General features: G+C 36.1%; 1 protein-coding gene across 10 annotated transcripts in view; it reads right to left on the minus strand.

The window, feature by feature from the left end:
* Nucleotides 1-26,519, minus strand: part of CLOCK (clock circadian regulator) — a 67,034-nt gene that overhangs the window by 20,913 nt on the left and 19,602 nt on the right. For 7 of the 10 annotated variants that reach the window (XR_012650130.1, XM_075026119.1, XM_075026058.1 and 4 more), the window contains 9 exons: nucleotides 25,840-25,898; nucleotides 15,936-16,050; nucleotides 13,399-13,489; nucleotides 11,599-11,658; nucleotides 11,033-11,181; nucleotides 6,858-6,949; nucleotides 5,289-5,378; nucleotides 3,678-3,798; nucleotides 2,390-2,503 (listed from right to left, as the gene is read on the minus strand). Coding sequence is in view for 9 of the 10 variants with exons in the window: in XM_075026119.1 (XP_074882220.1) it covers nucleotides 2,390-2,503; nucleotides 3,678-3,798; nucleotides 5,289-5,378; nucleotides 6,858-6,949; nucleotides 11,033-11,181; nucleotides 11,599-11,658; nucleotides 13,399-13,445 (673 nt within the window). In the remaining variant the exon portion in view is untranslated. Of the gene's footprint in view, nucleotides 1-2,389; nucleotides 2,504-3,677; nucleotides 3,799-5,288; nucleotides 5,379-6,857; nucleotides 6,950-11,032; nucleotides 11,182-11,598; nucleotides 11,659-13,398; nucleotides 13,490-14,879; nucleotides 15,010-15,935; nucleotides 16,051-25,839; nucleotides 25,899-26,519 lie in introns of those variants that run through there. The other 3 variants (XM_075026095.1, XM_075026124.1, XM_075026134.1) reach the window with 3 other exon arrangements.

Consider the following 26,519-nt stretch of genomic DNA (forward strand, 5'->3'; position numbering starts at 1 on the left):
TGGGAACACAACCATGAAGTAACTTTCTCAAAGAACTAAAATTACACTTAATATGATATTATTTAACAAAGCAGTTTTAAGAAACTGATAACAAATCTAATCCTTCTTGGTAACTACTAAAAATGACTGGAATACACCTTCTTCAAAAAAATCTTTAAAATTTCTCTTTTGTATCAGGTTTCGCTAACTTTTTCTTTTGAACTCTGAGGTAAGTATTTCTTTTCTAGGCTTCCATCACATTCAAACGACACAAGCTGAAGACACACTGAGTAACAGAACAATCAAAGGCACAACAATTATGTATGTGAAAGAATCAGGACACCGAGCTGAAAACAAACAAATTCCACTTACTGAATCACAGAGATGGATGGAATCATAAGGGGGCAAAGGATGGACTATATCTCAAAACAGATTAACCTTATCTTTCATTTCCAGCAGACAGCAATTTAGTTTATCTTTACTAAGCTCTAATGATGGTGACTCCAAAATGCTGTCAGGCTCTTCCAAGCCTAACTGGTTTTAGTTCAGCTCTAGATTAGAACTTCTACTGAAGTTTCTTCATGCAATTTAAGCTTACAGCTCCTTGCTCTTCCCATCGGAAAGAAAATGGGTAATTTCCTTCCTCTTTATCTTATCCCTTCTCCTTTGATCTTCAGAGTTTATCTTGCCTTGTAAGTTATATTTTTGAATTTCTGATTGCTTTCATTGCTCAAGTCTGAACTCTCTCCAGCTGCTTTACTTACTCCCGACAAATAGTGTCAAAAACTGGATGAGGACATATGGGTGCTAAGAATTGCAATGGGATTATTTCATGTGGCTTAGACTATATTTTAGAAACGCTTTCGTATTTTCACAATTTGGTGATTGATCATGGTGATTTGGTCATGTTCAGTTTACATTCTACAGTAACTCCTTTTTCTAAAGGACTGCTATCTAGCTGACTGTAACCTTTTCCTCTGTTAATATAGTTTGGTTTGTTCTTAGTCAATTTGTATGCTTTTTTCCCCCCAAATAATTTATTTTCTAAAATTGGGGCTGAATTCTTATCTTGTTTTTAGTGTTCTCGCATCATTTCATGACTGCAAACTACGTTCCATTATTGATAACATTAATGAAAATACTGATCAAATCCAGAAGTCCATTAAAACTTCATTTTGATGGTGAACATTAGTAACCGTTCCAACTAGTTTCTGCAGCTACTCTCCAGCAATTTCAATTAACATGTGCTAGCCTTACATGTTTGTGAGAACAGAACATGATAACTGTCAAAAGCATATTAATAAAGTCCTTCATTTATTTGCGCTTCGTCCTCTTATCCACACAGTGTATTACTCTTTGGTAGAGGAAACTGAATTGATTTGATGCTATTTCTACCTGAAAAATCCACAATGGTTGCTATTCAATTCCCTGCTAGCTTCCTGAAGCTCAAATGTAGTTTAGTTATTTGTTCTGGAATATTTCTCAATATTGAATTGCAACCAATCGGTCTGCAGTTTCCCAACTCCTCCTCTTTCCAAGACTGGCACCATATTTGGCCTTTTCAGGCTCGTTTCTTGTCTTTCCTATAATAGTACATACCTGCATTTGGCACTAAGACTCAACCTCTCCCCATTTTGTGAGAAAAATACTGGTATCACACAAAACCCCATAGGTTTATTTACAAAATATGTTTTTGATAATATTTTGGGGGGTGATCTTTATGAAGATCTACTACTGACCACACTGCACAATCCATTTATTTGGCTGACCAAATAAACATGCCTCTCAAGTAATTAGTCAGCACAGGCTGGCCAAACAGATTAGAGATGTAGTACAGAGGAATAATATTAGTTCATAACTAATAAAAATAACTTTAATGGAAGGGAGAAGGAACTCAGTGCAGAAAACTGTACTGGGCGATCACTTATCTGAGTGGTAACTCCTGTCAGTGAAAGCACAGAATTGAAATGACGGAGAAACCAACATTTCACTTCCCAGTTCACCGCATAATGAGAACTGCAGGTACTCAGTACCACTAATCTTCAAGTTACTTAGTCACCTGCTAAAGTATGGATTACGCTTAACTAAATTCAGGCTCTTTATTTTAAAGTGTTTGCTTAAATTTCTCTTAGATTCTTTTAAAAATATTTTACAACATACTAGTTTCTTTAATTGAAAACATTAAGCAGAATTACTACATTTTGAATTCAAATGCACGGAGCTGTAATACCTGATAGGCAGTTTTAATTCTTTTTCATTAAAACAATATAGAAGTAATATAACTCTGCTTCAAGCTCTTCTTTTGAAAGAGTGATTTTAGTCTACCATCAAGTGCTGCACAATGGTCCCAAGCCTGTTTAGCTGTGAAGCTGCCTAAGTATTCCACTCTAATATCGCTGAAATTACTTACCATTATTCAAACACTTGAAATTTCCTATAAACTTTACATATTCATATGTAGGTTGCTCTTTTGGATCTATTGTTCCTCGCAGCATATGGCAACAGAATTCTAGTTGATTCTTTGCTGAGAAAAGAATAAACAAATTAATAGCCTACATGCTTGATGAAGCGCACAGGCAACATGAAATAGAAAGCAGGAATAATTAAGCTGCATACTTATTGAGATACTGTAAGTGTTGTGATTGCAAATGGCTACAGCCTCTGCTTTTAACCAGCGCAATATTAACTAACCTAAAGAAAAGAACTCCTTTAGAATTCATGCATGAAAGGCCTGAATGCTAATGACATAGAAAACCCCTGAAAACTAGAGCTATTTTAAAGAAGCAGCTGCTCTAAACTTACTAAAGTATGCACTTCCAAAACCCATTAGGCTGCTATGGTTTTATTCTTGCCAACTGCTACAACTGTCTAAATGGAAGCTGTATAAACAAGATGAACATTTCTAATACATGGGTAAGTCATAGAGCGAAATGCAATGCAACACTGAAAATTTTACTCTTCAGGCAGGGGGGGAACACAAAAAAGTGCTTCTGTTCTTCAGAGATCACCCATATGTTTCTGCTTAAATAACACTGGAAGAAAGGAACTGATTACATGTGATACAAAGCAGATTATTTTTAATACAACTACTGTACTGGTTTCACCTGGGATAGTCTTAATTTTCTTCATAGCAGCGCATATGGTGCTGTGTTTTGGATTTGGAACAGCATTGATAACACAGTCCAACCTAAATGATTCTATGAGTCTATGTTTTAGCTATTGGTGAGCAGTGCTTACATAGTGCAAAGCCTTTTCTGCTTCTCACGCTGCCCCACTAGTGAGTAGGCTGGTGGTGCACAAGAAGCTGGGAGGGGACACAGCTGGGACAGATGACCTAAGGCATATCCCATTCCATACAACATTGTGCTCAGCAATAAAAGCCGGGGAAAGGAGGAGGAAGGGGGAGACATTTGTGCTTATGGCATTTGTCTTCCCAAGTAACCATTACTCATGATGAAGCCCTGCTTTCCTTTAAATGGCTAAACACCTGCCTGCCGATAGGAAATAGCAAATTAATTCCTTATTTCACTTTGCTTGTGCACACGGGTTTTGCTTTATCTATTAAACCGTCTTTATCTCAGCCCACCAGTTCTCTCACTTTTACCCTTCTGATTCTTCCCCATCCCACTGAGGGGAGTGAGCAAGCAGCTGTGTGGTGCTTAGTTGCCTACCAGGGTTAACCCGCAATAACTACTTACATTTTAAGTATTCTGGTGTCAATGAATCACTTTCCAGCAGATGAGAAGACAATATTTTATAAATTTCTGAATGTTCCCCCTCTGGGATAAAATTAAATACACTCTGATCCACAAGATCAGACTGAAAGAAAAAGATTTAATAAGCATTAAACTAATGCAAGACATACAATGTCACAAAGCCTGCTACCCTAATGTAAAACAATTTCACACTTTAGAAGAACATTACCGACTCAACAAAGCCACCTGCTGGAATACACATGAATATTTTGCAAGGAAAAAAATCTCACTTTGATCTGTCTTAATTTTGACACTGCAAACCATTTAATGAAAAACACCATGAATGCAGCAGATATACATACACGTTGAGGTACAATGGAGCTTGTATTAACCTCCCTGGGATGCAACAATTTAATTAGAAATTATATTAGAGCATTTTAATTAGAAATTATACGGTGTTGTTCTATGGCACTGTAACCTGTCGGTGGCATCCAATACATTGAAATGATACCTTGGAACAAAAGACAGCCCCTCCCTACAGCATATAGTTTATTATGTTACCAATAAATATATCCAGTTGCAATTGATTTTATGAATACATATTATTAGTTCTGCAACTATGTAAACAAAACTGGGAACAACAGAGATGAAGGCAATAAAATTGAACAACTAAACAACTGATTATATGCATAAATGCATTTGATTAAGTATTCAGAAAAGAGGGATCATAGAATGTATGTTTAGAATATATAAACACACCTAAAAGCAAAAAACAAATGTGCCTCTGAGAACTTGGGAAATTATACTCTTAAAAAAAAAAAAAAATCACAATTACCTGTACATTTTTCAAAATTCTCAGGCTGACACCATGCATACCTTAGGGGAATTTGTGTTTTGCAGAATCATTTTTTAAATATGCCACTCCAACTTTTACAAAATACTCTTTATCACAGTAGGATGACTAGCTTTCAACAATAACTTGTCCTTCTCTTCTAGAAAAAAACTGTTTCACTCATCAATTGTTTGCATTTTTGAGTACTAATTTGCCTCATTTCAGAATAACATTATTCACAAGTAACTTTAAAAACTAGAATGTCAATTTACCAGTGAGCAATACCACCAAGATTAAGGATGAATGAATGTGGTAAAACTCAAAGTATATACCTAGCTTAAAAAGCAGAACCAGCAGTATGTATTTCTTATAAGAGTTCTTTGGCAAGAAAGGAGTAAAAAAGTAGTTTAAAAATATTACAAGGATATAGCTCCTTAGCAATACTCTTGTGACTCATGCAGAGGCTGTGTAAGGTGTGAACTCGAAAGGGTCTCCTGCAGTCAACTGTGTTATTTCAGTTGCGTTGAAGAGAAACTGATGCTAGTTTGACACTTCATAATCCTGCTTATCAGAGTGCCGACTGCATTCTGTATTTCCAAAGGAAATGTTTAATATAGGAGACAGACCAGTAGGAAGGAGTTGTGCTAAAGAAAAAGCAGAAGTATTAAAACAAAGAATATATCTATTCTATAACACTGAAAAGGCTAATGATTAATTAGTACTCATAGCAGAACACCATCCATAGACAAACTGATCTGTTACTGAAAGCAATTTGTACTTACTGGCAAATGTTCAAGTAAGGGAGTTATACTTTCAGACACATATATTATATTTCCATCTGTCATAATTGCTAAAAAAAAACCATCAAGAGCCTGAAATTAAACATAATGGGCAGTTAAATAAAAAGAAACAGAGAATATTAAAAATGTTAAGCTATATTCAACATGGAAAATAATTTAGACCAATTTTAGTTTAGTTTATTATAAAAATGAGAATGCCTTTCACTACTAAAACTTCTTAGTGTTGCTTTTACACTACAAGCATTACAATTCCCATACTGTTCTGTTCTTAAATAATCTGTGATTTCAGAAGCAAGTCCATATACAGCTAGCCACTGTTTCCCCCCATCTCCCACTCTGCCTGCCTGTTATTTTTAATTCCATCATAATTTTAAACATCAGAAAACTCAGAAAAATGAGCTAGACACAAAAGCAAGAAGACATGGAAAAACTAAGAGAAGAACAAATAAAAGAGGTGGTGAAATCAATAAATTTTGGTATTTAAAATCTCAATATTCCCAATCTCAATAAAAGAAACTTGTAGCAAGATTTTATTGAGACTTTAAAACGGTGAGATAGTTCTGATTGCCTTATCTTCTACTTAACTCAAACTTATTTCCACTGAACATAACACAACTATCTTTTAGTTGAATGCTACCAAACATAAAAGCATGACAGAACTGTATTTCTAAATAGGAAATTTTAAGGCTCACATCTTTGAAAAAAATTGTTATAGCATATTGTTCTAGGTTTACAGTCACTAGTTGCAGACACATATTTCGTAAGAGGACTTGAGAAACACCAAAAACAGCTACAAAAAAGCTTGAAAAACAGAAGCAACTACTTCACTAACTTGTTGGAAAAAATATGCAAATTCACCCCGGAGGATTTTTTTTTATTATTTTTTTAAATACAGAAAATCAGAACTTTTTACTTTTTAAATCCGTGCCTCAAAGAAAAGGTTTAACTATGGAATGAAAATAAAAAGCGCTTGTTCATTTACTTTAATATTTTTCATTTAACTAATATTAGAAATTGTTTCACTAACAAGATAGAAATTACTTTTCCTGATTTCCAATGAAATGATAGCTTATACTGAAAGCTTATTTCTAGTAGTAATCCAACTACTCACATAATCTTCTTTAGCAAAGTAACGCTTACACACCATTTTCATAAAGTGTATTAAGCAGAGAAATGAAACACTTTATTGCTCACATTACATGGATGTGTTGAGCCTTTTTTATAATTAAGATTTTAATTTATGCATAACTTTATTTAACTAGTACCTTCCTTACATTGATAATTTAAAATACCCACTTTGACAGTAAATATGTTCATTTGTGGACTTGCTCTATTGTAATGTTTTATGTAATTGAAAATGCAGTTAGAAGAAAAAACTGGTTTGCATTACACTGCATACATAGGAATTTTGGCTGTTTATCTTAATGAAAACGTATAGTTACAATTAAAATATGAAAATAAAAAGTTATGTCATCAAACTGAAAAACTTCATCATGGAATGACTCCCACTGAGGAAATATTCAACTCCCAGAAAAAACAGAAATAATATACCTCCAACATTAACTGTGTGAACTCTTCATTACTAAGGAATGTCGGTTTCCAGTCCTGTCGAATCTCACTGGCATCTGATTGTGCAGTAATTTCTACAATCAAACATATATACAATATAAGGATTTATACTTTCAAAAGCCGTTATTTTCCCACTAAGCTACGTATACACAGTAGGAAATAGCAGAAGGTTCTCTAGTCTCCTCTGTTTTTCACTCATTACATATAGATGTTGTTCCTTAAAAAGAAAATGTCTTCTCCCCTATTTCATAATTAGATTTGTCTTCTCTTTCCTTCTACCAGTTTGTGCTACAGTCCTGCCAGACTTCAAGGTAATGCTGACGTTAATGACAGTAAGTAACAGATTTTGACAATGGAAAAATACTCTTTCCTCTGAAATTATAATAAAATGTTTTATTGAGAGTGTTGTTTTCAAAGATTTAGAAAGCCAAAATTCCTGATCAGTTTAGGTCATTGAAACGCCTGATCCTCAAGTATCTTGGCCAATCCTGGTCATTCTAACCTTTGCACTAAAAATTGTCACTGTCTCTTCTTCCCACTCTTTTCTGTAGAGAAATAAGGTTATATTAAAAAAAGAGTAGTTTTTCAACAAAGACTGTTAAGAGCTATATGACAGACTCCACTGCAAAATTACTGTCTGATTTGTACACAGAGACAAATTCCGAACAGAGATTCCTGTAGGACTTGAGAAATACACAGATTAACTTCCAATACAGAGGTGAGAGAAACAACAGCTAAGCAAAACCAGAACCCAGGTTCTGAAAGCTGATGCTTCCTTATCAACTGACAACTGAAACAACAAGAAGCAAGACAGTGTAGTACTTCAGTTTTCATGAGTAACAAAGGCATTACAGAACTACTGGTTGTAAGAACAACCTTGAACAAGTAATTGTGAATCAAGTATTTTAGACAAATCGTGTCTTTAAGGCTTTTGCTTTCTAAAGGACAAGTCTGTACAAAGGCCGTAAGCTAGTTTGTTAGTTCAGATGGCTCAAAGAGCACAGCAAATCCAGAATTGAGTTAAATATGCAAAGGGCTGGAACAGTTCAGAATTTTGGTTCCCAGACTGAAGGGGGAAAACTTTACAAAAGAGATTTAGACTTAACTAAAAGAAGAGTAAACAACAGCAATGTCATGCAAGAAACTGGCAAGAAGTGGAGAGCTGCACGGAGATGGGGAAAAAAAAAAAAATCAACAAATAAGATGGACCAGAATTTCCAATGATCAGATCTCACAAAAGACATAAATTGATCAGGCTTTTGCTATCTGTTTTGAAATGGCATCACAAAGCAGCAAGAGTGGGCTGGAGAATAAGGATAACCTAAGTATAACCCCAAATCCAACTTTTCAGTCAGAACAAATGTATTGAACACTGAGGGGTAAGTCAAAGGACACAGAAATAAGTCACTCTGGCTTCTGCAGTAGAAAGGATTTATACTAAATAAAAGCTGAAGTTCATGCCCTTAACAAACCATTCTGAATTGTCTTATCACAAACACAGGTGTTCTTTTACATTTCCCGTAATTAGAACAACAAGTATGATATTGGAAAACAGAGCCAAAGTAACATGGAAAGAACTTGTTTCACTTGGTAACTTCAGAGAAATGCCTAAAAATTTTGGCAGAAGGTTGTATTCAAAGATAAATGGCACTGAGGTCACGTTCCTGAGCTAAATTCCAGACAGAGAAGCATAACCAAACTTGCACATTAAACTCCAGTCTTCAAATCCTGGATCTGAAGCAACTCTGCATCAGCACTAAGCATCCTCAAAAAAACTGCCAGCTGGGCCAAGATCTGTAGCATTTATCTGTGGGTTGTATGACTATCAGTCTGCTGGTTGTAATTATAAGCAGCAAAATTCTTCAGTATTTCATCATTTTCAAAAATTTCTTGTTTACAAATTCAAAGGAAGATGGTAGGCAGTATTAGGTAGCCAAGGAGAAGCTCTCACTAATATAATTTCAGTGTGTTTAGCCTGCTGTTTTTTCCCAATGAGAAACAGAATCCACACTGGCCAATAACCAGCTCAGATAGTTCATCTGGAGCTGCTGCCAGAGTACCAAGCCTGGCCAATGTGGAAATGGTCCAGGAAGAACCAGAAGCAATGCAGTTAATCCAAACCTGGTGGCTGAACACAGTAGGATTTTCAACAGTAAAGCAGCTAATCAGTGCTGAACAATTCATTTATTGCTAGGGTCACTCTGCTTTATTGTAACAGATCCAAGCACCTCAGGAGACAAAATATGCTTCTGACCTTTGCCAACGTTTTGTCCAAAATATTTTAATGTAAACCAGTGCAGAGCAGTGCTAGTTAAGCGCTGGCAGCCAGAGTTTTAGAGACCTTAATATGATATGTGCAGTCACACAAAGCTGCACTCTGCCCCACCAGTTGAAGGAAAAAAGCACCATGCCCTAATAACCATCCATCTCCAGAGCTGCTTTTCCCCCCCTTTATCCTAAAAAAAAAAAAAAAAAAAAAATTAAAAAAAATAATCTCAGAAAGCACTTTGAAGAAAAAAGTATGACTGGTGCTGCTGACTGGCTGACACGTGTTCATTCTACACTCTATATTTTATGATAAGAATCATCAATACAAGATAAAATGATTTTGGAACAGAACCAATTTTCACAAAGGCCTCAGAATCTGCAGAACTTTTACAGAAAAGGAGCCTTCATACCGCTTTTCTTTTTGAGACAAATGTGTCTCAGAGAATTAAAACAGCATAATAAATATTTAATTGGCAAAAAACCCCCAAATCTATGAATTCTGACACAAATTATTCCCCTCTCCCTTTCCATTTTAATTGTTATGTTTACCCTTTTAATGGCACTATTCAGTACACATCTAGTGCACTTGAACCATAACACTAACGGAAGAGACACGCTAGAGCATGGAAAAATATTTATCAGACCTTAAAATACCTTAAATTGACACACATACTGTTTATAAATACATACCTATTCATCCACTCCACAACTTTACTTATTTTATTTTATAACCTTATAGCTGCTTCTTTTGTCCCTACTGCTTTCTAGTTAGTATGCATGCCCAGAAATTACTCGGGGAACTGGGTTAACTAGCAAAAGAGTTCATTTTCCTGAATTTTAATCTTGTTTTTGGCAGCATGAACCACAAGGTGCCATATTAAGAACAAGTGTAGGAGCAGGAACAGGCATTTTTTTTTATGTACATAAATATCAAACAGCCATAAATAAGTGTACGCTTGGTGGAAGAATTTTTTTGTGACAGAAATAACTGTAGTGAACTTCAGTACAACATATCTGGGTATATCCCACCATCAGCTGATGCAAACAACCAGAGAAACAAAACATAGCAAGGATGTTCAAAGACATTCATTGTTTTGACATTTCACATGACAGTTTACAAAATGACAAACACACACTCATTGGCTTATACATCAGTGGGTAGGTCTTGAAAATTAGAAAGTTCAGCTAAAAGTATTTGTAGATTTTCTGGGGTTTTTTTCCAGCTAAAAGGAAAAAAGAAAATGCCCATGCTCCTGGTCTGTATGCCCACTGCATGTCACCCATTAACACTGGCTAGAGACCACAATGCCCCATTGTCTTATCATCCTCGTTAAAGCAGCCAGTTGTGTAGATACACGACATGAAGAGCAGGAGCATTAACTTCCCTTGGACTAGCTTTTTCAGCAATTTATCTTGCTTTATGTGGATGTTCGAGGGACAAACCAGTTCAAACTAGTCTTATCTAAATATCAAAATAAGTACTTCCAGCAAGTACTTCCACAGAAACAAATTGGCAGTTTTCCTCTGAAGCAAAACTTTGACAACTTGTGCCTTATGAAGCAACTATATTCTAAAGGTCTCCGTTGGTCCAGAACTAAAAACTTCAAGGTTATTTAAAAAATAAATGCTTCTGTTTATGAAACAGACTTCTTTGACAACTATGGGACAAAAAAAAATTAGTACTGGCTTTTGCAAAATAGCAAAAACATAGTTATATCTCTGCTACCTAAATTATTTATTGTAAGAATGTCTTTCCTCAGGAGCTCTTTACATTTTTTCGACAATTTCCTTAAAGGAGCTGCAAAATTTTTAATGTTTTATGTACTAAGTGAATATTGTTTAAAAAATTAAGAATTCACAAATATTTTTTTATTGTTACAAATAATTACCTTTGTGCTTCCGTAAAAAGTCAATGCTCTTCTGCAGTACAGTGGATTTATCCATCTTCCGAGCATTACCTGGAAGCATGGAACCCAGCTCTTTGATAAGTACATTAAACTGATCTCGACGTTTCTTTTCAGACTTGTTTCTAGACACTCTGAAAAACAAAGTAGAAAATGTTTTATAACAACTTTTATATAAACTTTCTTATAATAAGCTGCATACTACTGGCAGGTTCCCGACGCAAACAGCCCCTTAAGAATTTCTGCTGTGAGAACTGTCACAAAAACACCTACTGTATATCTCAGACAGCGTTTTTGAAGAGTGGCTTCCTCCTTCTCACAGAGGTGTGAAGCTAAGCCTTTGGAATAAAGCACCCTTTTACAAAAATACAAATAATTGAACCACAGTTATAAATACACAACATATCTGAAGAATAACAGTAAAAGAAATGCTGCTGAGTAATATGGTTATTTATAAAAGAATCACATTTTTATTGTTTAGAAATGACCCTAGTAAGTTTAAGTGTACAAGCATAGGACATTTCTTAGCTTTAAATAACTTAAAAACTTACCTTTTTGCTTTATCTTTGTCATCTTCTTCCACCAGCCCATCAAAAATGCTTCCATCATTTCTGAAAGAAACAAACAGAAATAAATGTTGGAGTGCAAAATTTCTCTCGTGGAGTCCAATCACGATGGGGTGGGGTGGGAGCTCATTATTTATCATCTCTGTTACATCAAGAAACCAAAGCACTGTTTTACTGTGATGTCTCACAAGGACCATCATCAATAACCTGAAACTAAGTCTGCTATAAGTTCTCCTTGTAGGATGGTTACTAAAGAGAAAGCAAAAAACCTTAAATTTCTGACACAACTCAAAGGATTTTCAGACTATTTCTAGTAAGAACTTACAACCCTATACAAATACTTAATTGAACACTACTTAATTTTGGGTTTCTGTCTTGATTATTTGCATTACCTTATCCTTTTGAAAACATGGGAGAGGGCATATATAATTTATTTTTACTTATTGGCAACTTCTATTCCAATTATTTGAAACATTTAGTAAGAAAGTACATAGTACATAGTAAGAAAGCACATTTTTCTTAAATACTGAAGCACTATTAATGGAAGAGAGCTGAGGAATATGCTATACTTTATCCACATACGTAATTTTATAGATACGCATTAATATCAACATCAAACAGTAACAGTAATTATTATATTTGCTTTCTCACCAAATATCACATAACTTCTCCTCAGCTTGACAACTGTCCATGTACTGCTAAAGAGGTATTAAAATATCAAAATAAGGACATGTTTTCCTTTGAAGATGCCTCAGTATACTTTATACAACACCTCTGTTTCATTTCCTTTTTTTAAAAAGTCAAGTCAAAACTGTTCTTCTGTTTGCCAAAACTGCTGTATAATGGACTTTCACATTTTATTTCACTAACTTCTTCTGTCTGCTTTCAGTCTATTTAGTGCTGTCCATGCTGACCTCTGTGTGTCAGCCCTTAATTTTTTTTATCCTCATGTTTCCTTCCCTTAGGGCAAGTAACTGTCTTTCTAAAAAGCTTACCTCATCTCTCTGATTTATAACTGATAAATGATCAAGCAATTGTACATTACGATAAGCAGTGATGTTAGGAAGTAATTATTTTGTATGCTACTACATGAACATAAAGCTTTTAAATGGAATTCATATATTCAAAAGGCTTAAGTGTCAGTGAAATGCCACAAAACTTTACTAAAAGAACTGACAAGTCAGACAAGCATTTTAGAAGTTCTACCCTTTGCTTTTATTGTTATTTATTTCAATCAGGTTTAACTTTCAGTAACTTTGATGCAAGTTGCATTTCCTGAAGGCTCAAAAATGGTAATACACAGAATATTAAGGACAGATGTTCACCTAAGCTGCTAAGAAAGTCCAGCTCAAGGACTCAGGAAGAAAACATGTCTCAGCTATTACTTTTCCCTTGAAATAGGTTAGCAGGTCACTTTACTATCATCTGGAGCATCACTAATCATTTAAATGTATTTGGTTTCCTTAATCAAATATTGAAGTACTAAAAAAAAAATATTCAAGTAAACATTAAAAATCAGCTCAACTTGCACACGTGCTGTTCCATGGCTGAAAACAAGTAATACATTTTAAGATTAATCTCAGGAGAATAAAAATCGCTATTTCCAATGACTATAAAACAACACAGCTAACAACTACCAAAACAGCTGTCAAAATTAGCCCCAAACTCACTCCTTTTATTTTTTGCATAAATTAATATTCTCTATATATTAACCATAAGAAAAAGATTATTACAGAAAGCATTGAATAGTAATTGTCCCAAAACTCTCAGTATCTATTAACATACCTGTCTGCAATGGAGCTCATTTTATGGGTGCTTATGGTAAAAAACATAACATATCACACTTTAGTCTTGTGGTAGACATTTGTACGTTTGCCTATAAGAGAAGAAAAAATATCAAAACGTGATTCTGGAGGAAAAAACATGATCTTCATTAGAGCATACTGAAGTTTTAATTTGCTCTATAAGCTGCTCTTTAACTTCCTCTCTCTTCCAACCTTCTGCTCTACCCTCCTACCTTCTCTAATGCAGTCTCCACTGCCATCACAACCTGGACTTTAATATCTCATTTTACATGACAGTGAGTTCAAAAGAACATTGTTTTATTAAATGCCACAGTAAGTCCGGACTAAACCAATACAAACCTTTTTCTGACTTGGAATTCAGATATAGCTTTTCATTTTTATTTTAACATTTACCTAAAAGACTCTCATAATTTTGAAGGTTGAACAGATGTAAAATACACTCCTCGGTAGTAATACATTCTATTTAGAAACTGTGCAAAGAGAAAGCATTTGGGATATAGTATTTTACAGCTATAGGTTATTTCTTACTCTATTTTTTTCTTGAGCACATTGTTATAATAGACACGTGAAATGATAACAATAAGATACCCATTAGAATATGATCTCCATACTGTGAGAAAGTTAGTTAACGTGGCCATTTCCTAAAGCAATCACTTACTCATTACAAAGTTTCAGCAGGAAGTTCTTGGTTTTCCAGCTGCACACATGATTTTGAATAAAGAATGTGAATGAAATATTAATAGTGAGAGAAGGAATATAAAATTAAAATAAGTATATAATTCAACAAGTACCTACTTTTAGGTACCCCAAAATTACAGGGGTTAGTGAAAGTCAAACATAAACTGATGCAATTAAACCTTTTTGATACAGAAAAGTCAGTTGTCAGAGGCTGCTCAAATGGAGCAGCAAAATTGTAACATTGTCAGTGATTAAGGAACAACTGCACACAGCAAGAAGTTTTATATTAGTTAAACTTGCATATCTTTGGGAATTTTTACTATGTTACAAACTTCATAGTAAAAACGCATTGCATTTATTTCAAAGGAGCTGGTTTTAGTCACTTCAGTGACTCATAGTTTCTGGGAAGGAAGGAAGGATTTGTTTGTTTCTGAGAGTGCCAAATCCAGTGGAACTTGCAGTGTTAATAACACAAGAAATATGGCAGCAACATCATGATCCAGACAGTCTGCAAAATGTTCCAGGAAAATCTTATCCCAGTTTTTTAATATATGGGGAAACTGAGGAAGAAAGCTTATGTTTCAACCAAACTGCCTCAGAGTCTACAACAGCCACATACTATGCAGGTTTGCTTCACAAGACTAGTATTTTTCCCCACAAAGATTCATAACTTGAGTGCAGGAGGAAAGTAAGTGGGAGAGCTGTGCTGCAGCACAATCTCTTTCAAGGTACATCACAAGGTGTGCATGTGGTTTTGCCCAAATGCCCCATGAGTCCTCTTACCTACTTCTTCAGTTAATACAGCCCAACTTCGTCTTGCCTTTATTCTCCAAAATCTAGTGCTCTGAAGACACACTGGAAGCAAACCATTCCTTCACTCCAATTCTTCAAAATAAAAATTGCACTGGCCATACTGACAAATTAAATTCCTCAAATTAGTTGGCCAAGTTTTATAAAGTAATGGAGTTGCACTATTCGAAAACCAGCCAGAAACGGCACAAGGGAAGTAAATTATGAAGAAATGTTTGACTTTTGGTCAAAAGCATGCAACAACAGACAAGCTGCTCAGCAGTAAAAGCAAACTACCATCGCTGGCATGGAATTAAGTTTAAAATAAAGACACCAATTTGAAATTTGATTTCATTTAGCTTGCATAGTATGCACTAACACAGGTATGCCCTAATTACACTTTTAGCCCTATGTTAGTTTTTAAACAAATTTGGAACCTAAGATTATAGGGATCAAGAGTAATACAAAGTTCTGTAGGACAAATGATATATTATTCCCCTAATCTGCAGAAGAAAAACATATGTACAGCTAAATACAGAAAACTCTCACTTGTGACATAAATGACATCTTCGTTATGCAGACTCAGAATTTAAAAGTCATTATTTCACTTTAACAAAGCACTCAATTTCTAGAATTCAACAAAATCATTCACTTGTTATAGTAGAGAGATCCTACACCAGAACTGGCAACTTAGTTTTGGTATCCAAGACAAATACTTAAAAGAACATAAAGGCTACAGGAAATGCACCTGTAGTACATTTGCTTCTCACTTTTCAAGGTCTGACCCTTCTGTCTTTGCATCCAAATTCGCAAAAGGCTGAACATTCTCAGCGTTCCTACTGCCAATGGATAAGACTGCAGAAATAATTCCAATGAAACCAGTCAAGTTTAAAGCAAACTACAGAAATCAAGGACTATGTCTGTTTCTAAGATTCAAATTCAGTTGTGTTCTAGAGAACAAAAGACACTACTTAACACTGCTACTCAGCCCTTCAGTGTTGATGATTAAAAGCCATAGGAACCTTATTAATTATAAGAATATAATTTTACCTTTTACACTTTGGGACTTGTTAAACTGTGAGGTTTAGGGATGAAACCTGGTTCCTTTGAAGAACAATGTCGAGTTAGATGTATCCTCCTCTGCAGAAAAGCATTAAATTTTGAACTGTAAAAAAATGAAAAAGGAGAGTTTTAAAATCAATGAGTTTTGAAATGATCACTTTTTTTTTTTTAAATAAAAGAGAAGTAATCATTCCAACAAGAATAATTTATAAATGCCGTATTCTGCTTATTAAAAATATCCCAAGTATTTCACTATCCAAATTCACCTTGGTTCAAAGCTCTTCTCCTTGATAAGCAGGATATTCTGACACAATTTCATCCCTGCTTTAAGCTATCACTTCATGCCTATCTTTAATCTTGCTGTCATTTTTATTTTTGAATTCCGTATTAACCACATCATCTACATCTTCACTTCCACTTGCTACCTACAAAGTGCATCTTTATACCGCTAAACACCTTCTCTGCTGAAACTCTTACTTGGGCCTCTCCTGGCTTTCTCAGTTATGTCTTCTCCTCTTCAAGTCTCCGACATTGCCACTCTCAGGACTCCAGAATGTGTAGAAAGCTGCTGCTGACAACTAGCAAAGTTGCCCAGCTGCATTATTGCTACTGCCTCAGACAGACCCCTTCTTTCAAAACCCACTTCAAAAACACTTTCAAGAATGTATTCCAAACTTACCTGACAAATGCTTTTCTTACATAAAAAACCTCAGCACCAGTAGAAGTGATCACCAACTTCCAGCCTCTTTACACCATTACATTTCATTTATACAGTTTCTTCCCTTGAACCATGCTACTTTCCACATTTTTAAGTTACATGAAATCAGTTTTTTCTCTCATCTTTATCCTGTTTCTATCTGCCTTGCTTACTGTTCCGTCCTAGTTTCAGCTGGGATAGAGTTAACTGTCTTCCTAGTAGATGGTACCAGTGCTATGTTTTGAGTTGTTTTTGTGGGTGGTGAGCAATTGCACTGCTCATCATTTGTACATTCCAATCCTTTTATTATTGCTGTTGTCATTTTATTAGTGTTATCATTATCATCATTAGTTTCTTCTTTTCTGTTCTATTAAACTGTTCTTATCTCAACCCACAAGTTTTACTTCTTTTCCTGATTTTCTCCCCCATCCCTCTGGGTGGGGGGGGAGTGAGTGAGCAGCTGTGTGGTGCTTAGTTGCTGGCTGGGGTTAAACCACGACACGTTCTTAACATAAAATGTATTCACTCTACAACGTACTTGTACCACTTCCGAAAAATTTTATTTTAAGGCATATTAAATTCTAAAAAGGAAGCTGAGATCTAAAAACTAAGCTTATGCTACTCTTAAATTCATTAATGGATTTTATGGAAGACACCAGAATTATTTCTTATTTGATTAGAAAACTTAAGTTTCTCCTTCCCCTGCACCTAACAGAGGCTCTTAAGTGGTTAAAATACAGATGCAAATATTAACATAGGAAATTAAGCACAGCAGAGCAATCTGCCAACAGGAGAAAAATAATTACAGCATGATTCAATGAAGCCACTTGTTCTTTTCTGGCCAAATAACCTGCTGGCCCATTGACCTACTTTTTTAGGTGCTTACAGCCTCCTCTCCTATTCTGTTTTGTTCCATTTGACAAGTGCAAACATTAATAGTGACAAAGAGTCCCATGGAAGTCTAGGTTACAGAGACTGCAACATGAAACCTGTGTTTTTAAACCACTTGGGAGTCAAACAACTCTGCCAACTCTCACCCAGCTCCTAACAGAGTTCTGATGAGCTCTGCAGTAGAGGTGTATTTTTTTTAAAATCACAATTAAACACTTAAGACAAACACCACAGGCCTTAAGCACAGAACCATATTTGATAATGTCTAGAAGAGAATTTAAAAAGAAAGAAGTTTTTGAGGACACTTAAGACAAACACCACAGGCCTTAAGCACAGAACCATATTTGATAATGTCTAGAACAGAATTTAAAAAGAAAGAAGTTTTTGAGGATATTTCAAAAAGGAATTTTAAGATGAGGAGGAAAGGAATATGTTTATGCCATAAATGAACATAAGCAAGCTTAAACCAGACCAAAAGGAAAGCTAATCACAGTGGAAAAGCTTTTGTAACCAAAACCACATAGATCTCTTAACTCAGTAGAAATGGCATGCATGTGAAAGCCAGCAGAAAGGTTAAGACGCCTACACGCCAGCATTGTCAGCCACAAGCGTTCAAAGTCATGGGTCTGTCTCTACAATTCATGAGGATTTTTTAAATACAATGAATTATGCGTATCTGTCTCCGAATACTACATCCTTTGTACACATGCAGTGCATGTTCCCAAACTCTTCTGCAACCAAGAAGGCTAGAAACTCACTATCTTTAAGAAAGCTGAGGTCCTCAATCAAAAACCTTAGCTGCTGCCACGGATATACAAACTATTAATACACAACATTGCTCAATCTGCAGGAAAAATCACAAAAACTAGCAACACTGCAACTTCTGCACTATGCTGACTTATCAGTCATGGAGAGGCACTAAATTATTGGGTGCCAAGTTATCACTTAGACAAAGAAACAAGGTTCTGAGTAAGTCATAGGGTAAAAAGCCACATTCCAACCTAAGGTAATAGTGAAAAGTTCACATTGTCTGATAAAACATTCCATGTTTTAGACTGAAAGAATTTCAGTAACTTCAGTCCAATTTTATCGCTAATACTGGTATGCACGTTGGCGATACTAAATCTTAGTGACACATTCAAAGATTGAACAAACTGTGAAATTATACTACAGTCTTGCTCATGACAGACATTCTGTCAGGACTGGACTGAAAAATGGATGGGACAATAGTTAATGCATTGCCTGTATTTAATTTTGTATATAGTCAGTGACTGAAACCTCTCTGTCTTTACCACCGCACCTTAACAGTAACATTGCTAAATATTTTTGAGGAAGAACCACTATTGCCCTTATATTGTAAAAAAGATTTTTATATAAATGTCTTGATTTTATAAGTAATATTTTCATGACTTTACAGATTACAGTCCTCAGACAGAATTGAGGTGACATGTATTATTAAGACACATAATTTCACCCAGGAAATACCACAAGAAAAATATAGGAAACAATACAGTTTTCCAACACTACAGTTTCTTCAAACAGATTAACTTCTTTAATACAACCTGATCTCTGTGCCATAATCCTGTTTTGCCAGGGGAACAAACTAGTTATTATAATCACTGATGATAAGCTTTTGGGAAGATCTTCCTTAAAGAATCAAAATCACAGCACACCAATCTGCGCTTCCACGGCACCTGATGCCCCAGCAAAGCTCTAACACTAGTTACATACCAGGGTAAGCAAGCCAAGGAGCAGAAAAATCACACTGTGAGCAAACAGCTGAGCCAGAACCTGACTCCCAATGTAAGCACAGCACCAAAAGCCCTATTCATTATACAGATTCTGAGGATAATTATAAACCTTCCTGATATTCTTTTGCAGGAGCAAAGAAACATTTGCTTATGGTAACTTGGATTATGAACTTCTGGGGTTTTATTCTACTGGGACATTACACCATAATGGGCAAGCAGAGATCCATCCATTATCTCATGCCCAGAACAGTGCATCACTATCACTCATGTTTTCCATTTCACTCTTTGCTTCATCAGTTTACCTCCAGCCTAACCATTTTCCTCTTTAGCTTTTTCTTTTTCGGAGGTGGGGTAGAGGGGAAGAGAAGGGGAAGAATTTGCTTGGTTCACCTCCTCCCTAGTAACCATAGACTTCTGTGGAGAGCAAGAGATCTTTAGACCATAACCTGCTCTCTAATCAGATATAGTTTGGCCTAATAGAACAAGCTACCAGGATTCGAGATACTTGCTCCTTTGCTTGCAATGGTATACACACCAAGAGAAAGCAAATTAGGTTATTGACTGATTGGTCCCTCCTCACTAATCAAGGGCTATCTGTTAAAATACTATGCTTTTAAAACTGACATATGTCTCTCATTTTCTACCTCAAAATAAAAAAAAAAATCAAAACAAAACCATCACAAGATAGGGCTGAAGGGAATTTCAAGAAATGCTGTCCAAACTTTGCAGCTGAAAAGGTTATTCTAGCAGCTAGGAATAGTCATATATTGCAAACTTCTCTCCACCATGTCAACAAATCAACTGTAATCTTGGTCTGTACTTGTGCAGAAGAGCTGACACATCCCAGAAATGTCATTTTCTGTAGATCAACATGCTATAACAGCAGGTGTGTATCTTCACCTGCTTCACAGGAAAACAGAGTAGGAGAAGGCTGCTTCTAGCACAGACATCCACACAACTTGATCCCAGATGGGCTTTTAATAGGAAAATTTGTGAGTAGACACAAGTAGCCTGCTCTGACAGAGTGGCTTGCTTAGATCCATTACCTTTGCAGGGAGCAGACAAGGACACATCTGTGTGCAATATGATGAAGAAAGGGCAGTAGGACAGATGACAGGTAGTGTGGGTTGCCACTATCAAAGTAACTCACCCAGTCTCAAGTCTGTTCCTGAGGGACTTTTAGGAAAGAAGATAAGTCCAGGCAGTCTATAGGAGAGATGAACTGCCTAGTAGGAGGCCTGTTGTGGTAGTGGTCGGAGATATCACAGATTTAGTGGCACTTGAAAGAGTGCATACTATTTGCCCACAGACCTATTTGTACAAGTCCAAACAAACAGCAGCAGCTAGAAGACCCTACAGGTCACCATGAGTAGGAGACAATATAGCAACCACGGAGGTAAAAAGAAGTTAAGTTTTTAGAAATGGTTTGTCACACAGATGTGTCCTTGTCTACTCCCTACAAAGGTAATGGACCTAAGCAAGCTGCTCTGACAAGTCTGGCTAAAAGTCACTGTAAATAATATCCTCATAGAAACATGGATGATGAGGATTAGAGGAAAAAGCAATTCTCTCCTGCATTCTTCATCAGTTCTTCATCATTCTTCTTCACTAGACTGTCCTGCCATTGGGAGAGAACTTTGCTCCCTAACTTGGGACTGAACCCAGTTTGCAATTTCCATCTCTCTAGCTCATGGTTAAGGAAAACAGCCCTGCCCACCACTCCTCTGTTCCAGATCATTTGGGCTCACCTCTGCTTGACCAGCTGTTCTGCTGCCACTCTTCCACTCTTCTCTGGAGTCTGCATCTCCTTCCCCTTACTCACCATAGAGATGGGCCCACAGCTCCCTCCCCAATATAGTGCAGCTCTCTAATCTTGGTTTAGACTGCAGTGAAGGTATGTGCAAGAAGCTCGGTCTCTTCACCTGGGCTACATTCAAGCCTGGCCCATGCCTGGCCACGTACCCCACTAATCTGGCTGATTTGGCTTCTTAACTCATCCTCAGACCTGCCTCCTCACCAGGAACTTGCTGGTGATCTGAGCTCTTGCCTGAGCCTAGCTGCCGTCCCCTGGGAGCAGGCTGCCCCTCCAGCTCCCTGGGAGTGACCAGAAAAGCACTCAGCAGGTTGTCAGGCTTGTAATAACTGGTCCTTGGCTGTGGGGTGCTGAAGCACTAACCAGGCTTTTTTCCCCATCCATTCCTTTCCACGCTGCCTGTATTTTTTTTGCCTTATAGGATCCAAATTAACTACATTTAGAGATACCTGAAGTGTTGTTTATGTGCCCCCTTCAAATTATTAACAAATATATTAAAAGAAAGTGATTATAATACTGATTTTCAGAGTTTGTCAGTGAACACGGTCCCTGTCCCAGAAAATCACAAAGGATAATCAAAAAATAGTACAAACCTAACTAAGTTTATAACTTAAATTTGAAAGGCAGTGTTTAATGACCTGGCCATCAGAAACAATTGCTATTCTTCTGTACTCTCATGTAAAATATTTTCTCAGTCCTTTGTATTTACAGTTCCTTACTGGAGATCCCCTTCCTTCAATAACAAAGCCGTAAGTGTGGCAGAAATAATGCTTGTAAATCCTGTGCAACTAGTCTGTACAAGAGAAAGACTGTGGCTACACATTACGATTCCATTTGCACCCATTTTTATAAGCCTCCACCCTGCTTCTTGCCACCCTTCATTGGCTCTCACTGGAGGTCCGCACCCCTTTAGCTCTGGCCACACACTGAAGCAGATTTGTGAAATGTGTCTAAAATAACCCACATATCACACAGTTTTAAATACAATCTTTATTATCTTGTGTGGCTTCAAGCACCTTTGAAAATTGGCACAGCTGAGAAACAGTACCCCTCTACAAAAAGGAGCAGGAACCTGTTAAGTACATCTGCCACTGCTGGATCTGTAACAGTGAACCATGGGTTAGACTTAAGAGCATGCATTGTGTTTGCACATCTAAAATACAATTTAGCTCATAATCAAGCCTGGCTGAAAAACACAGCTACTGCCTCCTGAAATGGTGCTTAACAAAAACCCAGTACTTCACAACATGAGTTTTAATCAAGAGAAGCTAACCAGTTAGTGTTACAATTCAAAACTGAAAATCTTCACATCTCTAAATCTCTATTTCCTTTAATGGGATTCTGGGCAGAAACAACCTGCTGCCAGCCAGCTCAAGAATAGATTCTAAATTAACACTCACCATGCTGCAGAATAAGTGTTGTAGATGGTGTAAAATCTGGAGAGTCTGCTATTCTCTCTCAGGAGGCATCTAAACTTGCTATATTTTACAATGAACAAATAAAATCCCAGCTTACTCCTTTCAGCCTCTTAAATGGAACTGAGAGGGTAGGCAATTGACAGGGTTTTTTTCATAAGTTCAAAGGGGAAAAATACCACATACACATGCTCAAAATTTAAATTCCCACTGAATATTACTAATTATCCCAGAAAATTATCTGCTACATACAAAACAATGATTTTCTACAGAATAAAGTTACCAGAAAAAAAAGATTTGCCCACTTGACGATTTCTCAGTATTAACAGAAATTTAAGGAAAAACTTTAAAATAGGGTACCAAGATACCTATCCTGGAGTTAAAAACACTTTGAAATGATTCATCCAATTACAAATGGGCACATTTATCAAACAGAGGATTAGCAATTTTAAAAGTTTTGTATCATGTACAGATGTTAGTTTAAACAACAATTTGTCTAAAATGGTTTGTCATTATTTTCCTGAGAGGATAAATAATACCAAGAATACTAATAAATCTAACCAAAGGGGAAAAATTTATCAAACACTTTATTCCTACACAAGAAAATTTACCAAGAAATGAGACAGATCAAAGAGTTAAACATTGTTTTTCCTCTACCCCAGTAGTAAGAGGGAATAATGTATAGATATAGAAAGTACACTAATTTTTTAAAACTGTCCTGGAAAAAATTGTCAAATTCAACAGACATAATTAGTACACATTCAAAGCAAGATAATGCCAAGAAAATTCTTCTTCCATTGCATACAAAATTTCTGTTTGGTGTTGATAGAAACTCATGTTTAAATTTAGAAGATGAGACTTTATCATTACTGCAGCAACACTCAGCTATCCACTACAATTAATCTTGCAGAAAAACATGAACATGCATGTTAGGTGAGCACCTTGTCTGTCAGACTTTCAGTATGCATGTGTGTGTTGTAAGGTGGGAAAGGTAGCTAAAAAGCAGTTTTTTAAATTCACACAAACGAATCTTTCCAGAATCCTATCCTAGACCAGAAAAATCTACCCAATGAAGATTTATTAGCTTTTATATCTAAACAAACACTTATACTTCTTACATAAAGAGTACTAACTAATCTTTAAACACCTTCAGTCAAAATTTCTTGTTCTGTTCTCACTATTGCATTACAAAAATCTTCAGAAATCCAAGACAACAGATGGGCAAGAGGGTCAGTAAGAAGTTATGCAAGTTATTTCTGCACCCAATGCCTTTATAGTTTATTTAGGAGAAATTTTAAGCATATAGCTATGAGTCTTAAAACCAGTCTTGCTTGATTTATAATTCACCTTACCTTTTAAGGGACAACCAACTATTTCATATCAACAAGTTATTCCTTTAAGACACCATTATCTAGCACACCCAGAAACATCTTAACGCTTCTTAGTTATGCGCACACTAAAACCAGGTGGAGGGGCAGAGGGAAAGCAGCATGCCATGCCAGGCAACTCGATGAAATGAACTCAATTTTTGTTGGGGTTTGGTTTTTTTTTTTTAAACAGGAGACAAAGACATTCCTAACTCATGGACAGGGTACTCGCCTAGAACATGGGAGAAACAGACTGAAGTATTTCCTCTCAATCAGTCCGCAGATGAATAATTACCACATGTAAGATAGCAAGACCAATGTATACATAGACCATGCAGGTAACTACATGGCTACAGATAACTAAGCGCTTCACACCCTAACAGTTAATTTATATTTGTAGGCACTTTTACCAAACTCCTTGGTCAAGACAAATGTTTTCATAGTGTTAGTCTTTGATCATTACTTTGACCACTCATTTCCACACCTATATTAAATTCCCTCTCTTCTGCTAGCGTTAGTATCTGTGATCACACAGTCAACACAGCCTAAAAGTGGCCCAGCCTAAAACTAACCTAAATACTGTTTCATTCAGCTAAATCAACTACATTTGTTTCACCATATGGCTGCTCAAAAACTGTGTTGGCACAGGGGAAGGGGAAGCAGTGAATCACCAGGTTAGACATCTTCTGGCAACAATGCCATTTCATGCTGACCTACACCATGTGTTAAATTACAACCAGAGAACAAAATTAGGAAAAATGAGATTCAAATTTGTGCTCAAAGGAACAAGCATTGTAGCTACTACTTGATAAGTCTACTCCATATTTAAATGAAACATCTGTACTCTCCCATGCATTGCTGCATCTCATGTGGCAACCCATGACAAGTGAAATTTCTGGACAGAATGAGTTTTGTTCATATACACTGGTCTGGACTCATGGATCAGCTTCTGGATATGAAAATAAATCCAGAACTCAGCCTTAGAGTCAATGGGAAACTCAAGCAAAATGTAAAGCACAGGAATATATATACCTGACATGTTGCTAAGTAGTTACCGACCTATCTATCAAATAACATGTTAATTAGCATGAACTGTGACTGTTTTAAGAAGATCCTCAGTATAGATACTTATACAAGGGTATTGACCTAAATGAATAATATGAAACTAAGAAAATTTAATGAAAGAATGACTTATACCAACAGCACCTATTTGTAACTCTTAGAATTGTAAAAGTGTACCAAATGGACATATATAAAAAAAGATTAGGACAGTTGCTAACAGCAACACCCAAGAACAAGTGACAGATGTTTCAGAAAGCTAATATTTAATCTGATACTTAATTATCCATCTCATGTAGAAATACAAACATGTAAATAAAACACTTTAAAAATATTTAGTGATAGGCATTATTTTTTTTTCCAAGTTGATTGCACAATCCTTGATTTGTGCAGCTGTGGAAGTGCTTCTGATACTTAGATTTCCCACTGCCGGTGACTCATGCACAGCTAAATTATTCTGTAAAGCTTTTGTGAGGAGTGGACTGTTTTGACTGCCCGAAGAATGGAGTAGGCAGTGAACTTCACTGGAAAGCATATTCAAAAAGAAAGAAGTGAGACTTCACATTCACATTTCCATAAAATGAGAGGGTAGGAACATTTTAAGCTCCAACACTGAAGCACAGTCCATGTCAAAAATTACCAAAAAGCAGCTCCTCCTCCCTGCCTCCCCCATCCCTTTCCCCTAGAAGTCCTGCACATGATCCTGGAGACCCAAAAGTGGTAACAAAAGAAAAAAAAAATGAGGTAGTAGAAAACTAGAACAAAACTAAACAAGGGAAATTCTAGGGGATGCTAACTTCAGTGTATTCAAAAAAGATGTGGCAAAATACACTTCTGTATTAGCATGCTTACTGTTACATTCATAAGATTAACAAGATTTAACAAAAGTAAAGACTTACTTTTCTAAAATTCTGGTGCCTACCAGTGGATCCTTCAGTTTTTCCCCCAATAGAACTACCTGTTATAGAAAGAGCAAGTTTATACGTTAAATAAAAAATCAATACTATAGTTACAGAATTCCAAATCCCTGCATTGCACTACTCCTTAATTTCATTAAACAAAACACTAGACTTACCCTTTTGTCAGAACTTTCAATATAACAATCCAGCCTCAACTCGAATTACAGTGATTGCAAAACCCGAGATAAAGGATAAGTCCTTCATATTACATAGGCAAGAAGTGCCTTAACAGGAAAAAAACCCAAACCAAAACAAAATAAAGAAGTTTTGCAATTGGTACAGAGAGAAAATGTCTTAGCTAAAAAATGGACAAAACCAAGGCAGAAAAACTTTACTTTTCTTGTCCCTGGAAACTTTGCAAAAGACTTTGTAACCACCTTGGGGATAGGTGTTGGGTATCCTTTCACCACCCTGCTATAAGCAAGAATCAAAAGGAAATGGAACATCAGCCAACATTTAGTCAATAATTGGACTTGCTCAGGCAAGAAAGATGGTGCATTATTTTAACAAAAGGAATAGTACTGCATGAACTAAGCAGAAACAGCAATGCAGCAATAGAAAAAAGCATACAAAGTCAACTCTAAATTTAATGTAATTTTACTGTAATCATACTGCATATA

This window comes from Buteo buteo, chromosome 1 (genome assembly GCF_964188355.1).
Source record: "Buteo buteo chromosome 1, bButBut1.hap1.1, whole genome shotgun sequence".
In the NCBI taxonomy this organism is placed as follows: domain Eukaryota; kingdom Metazoa; phylum Chordata; class Aves; order Accipitriformes; family Accipitridae; genus Buteo; species Buteo buteo.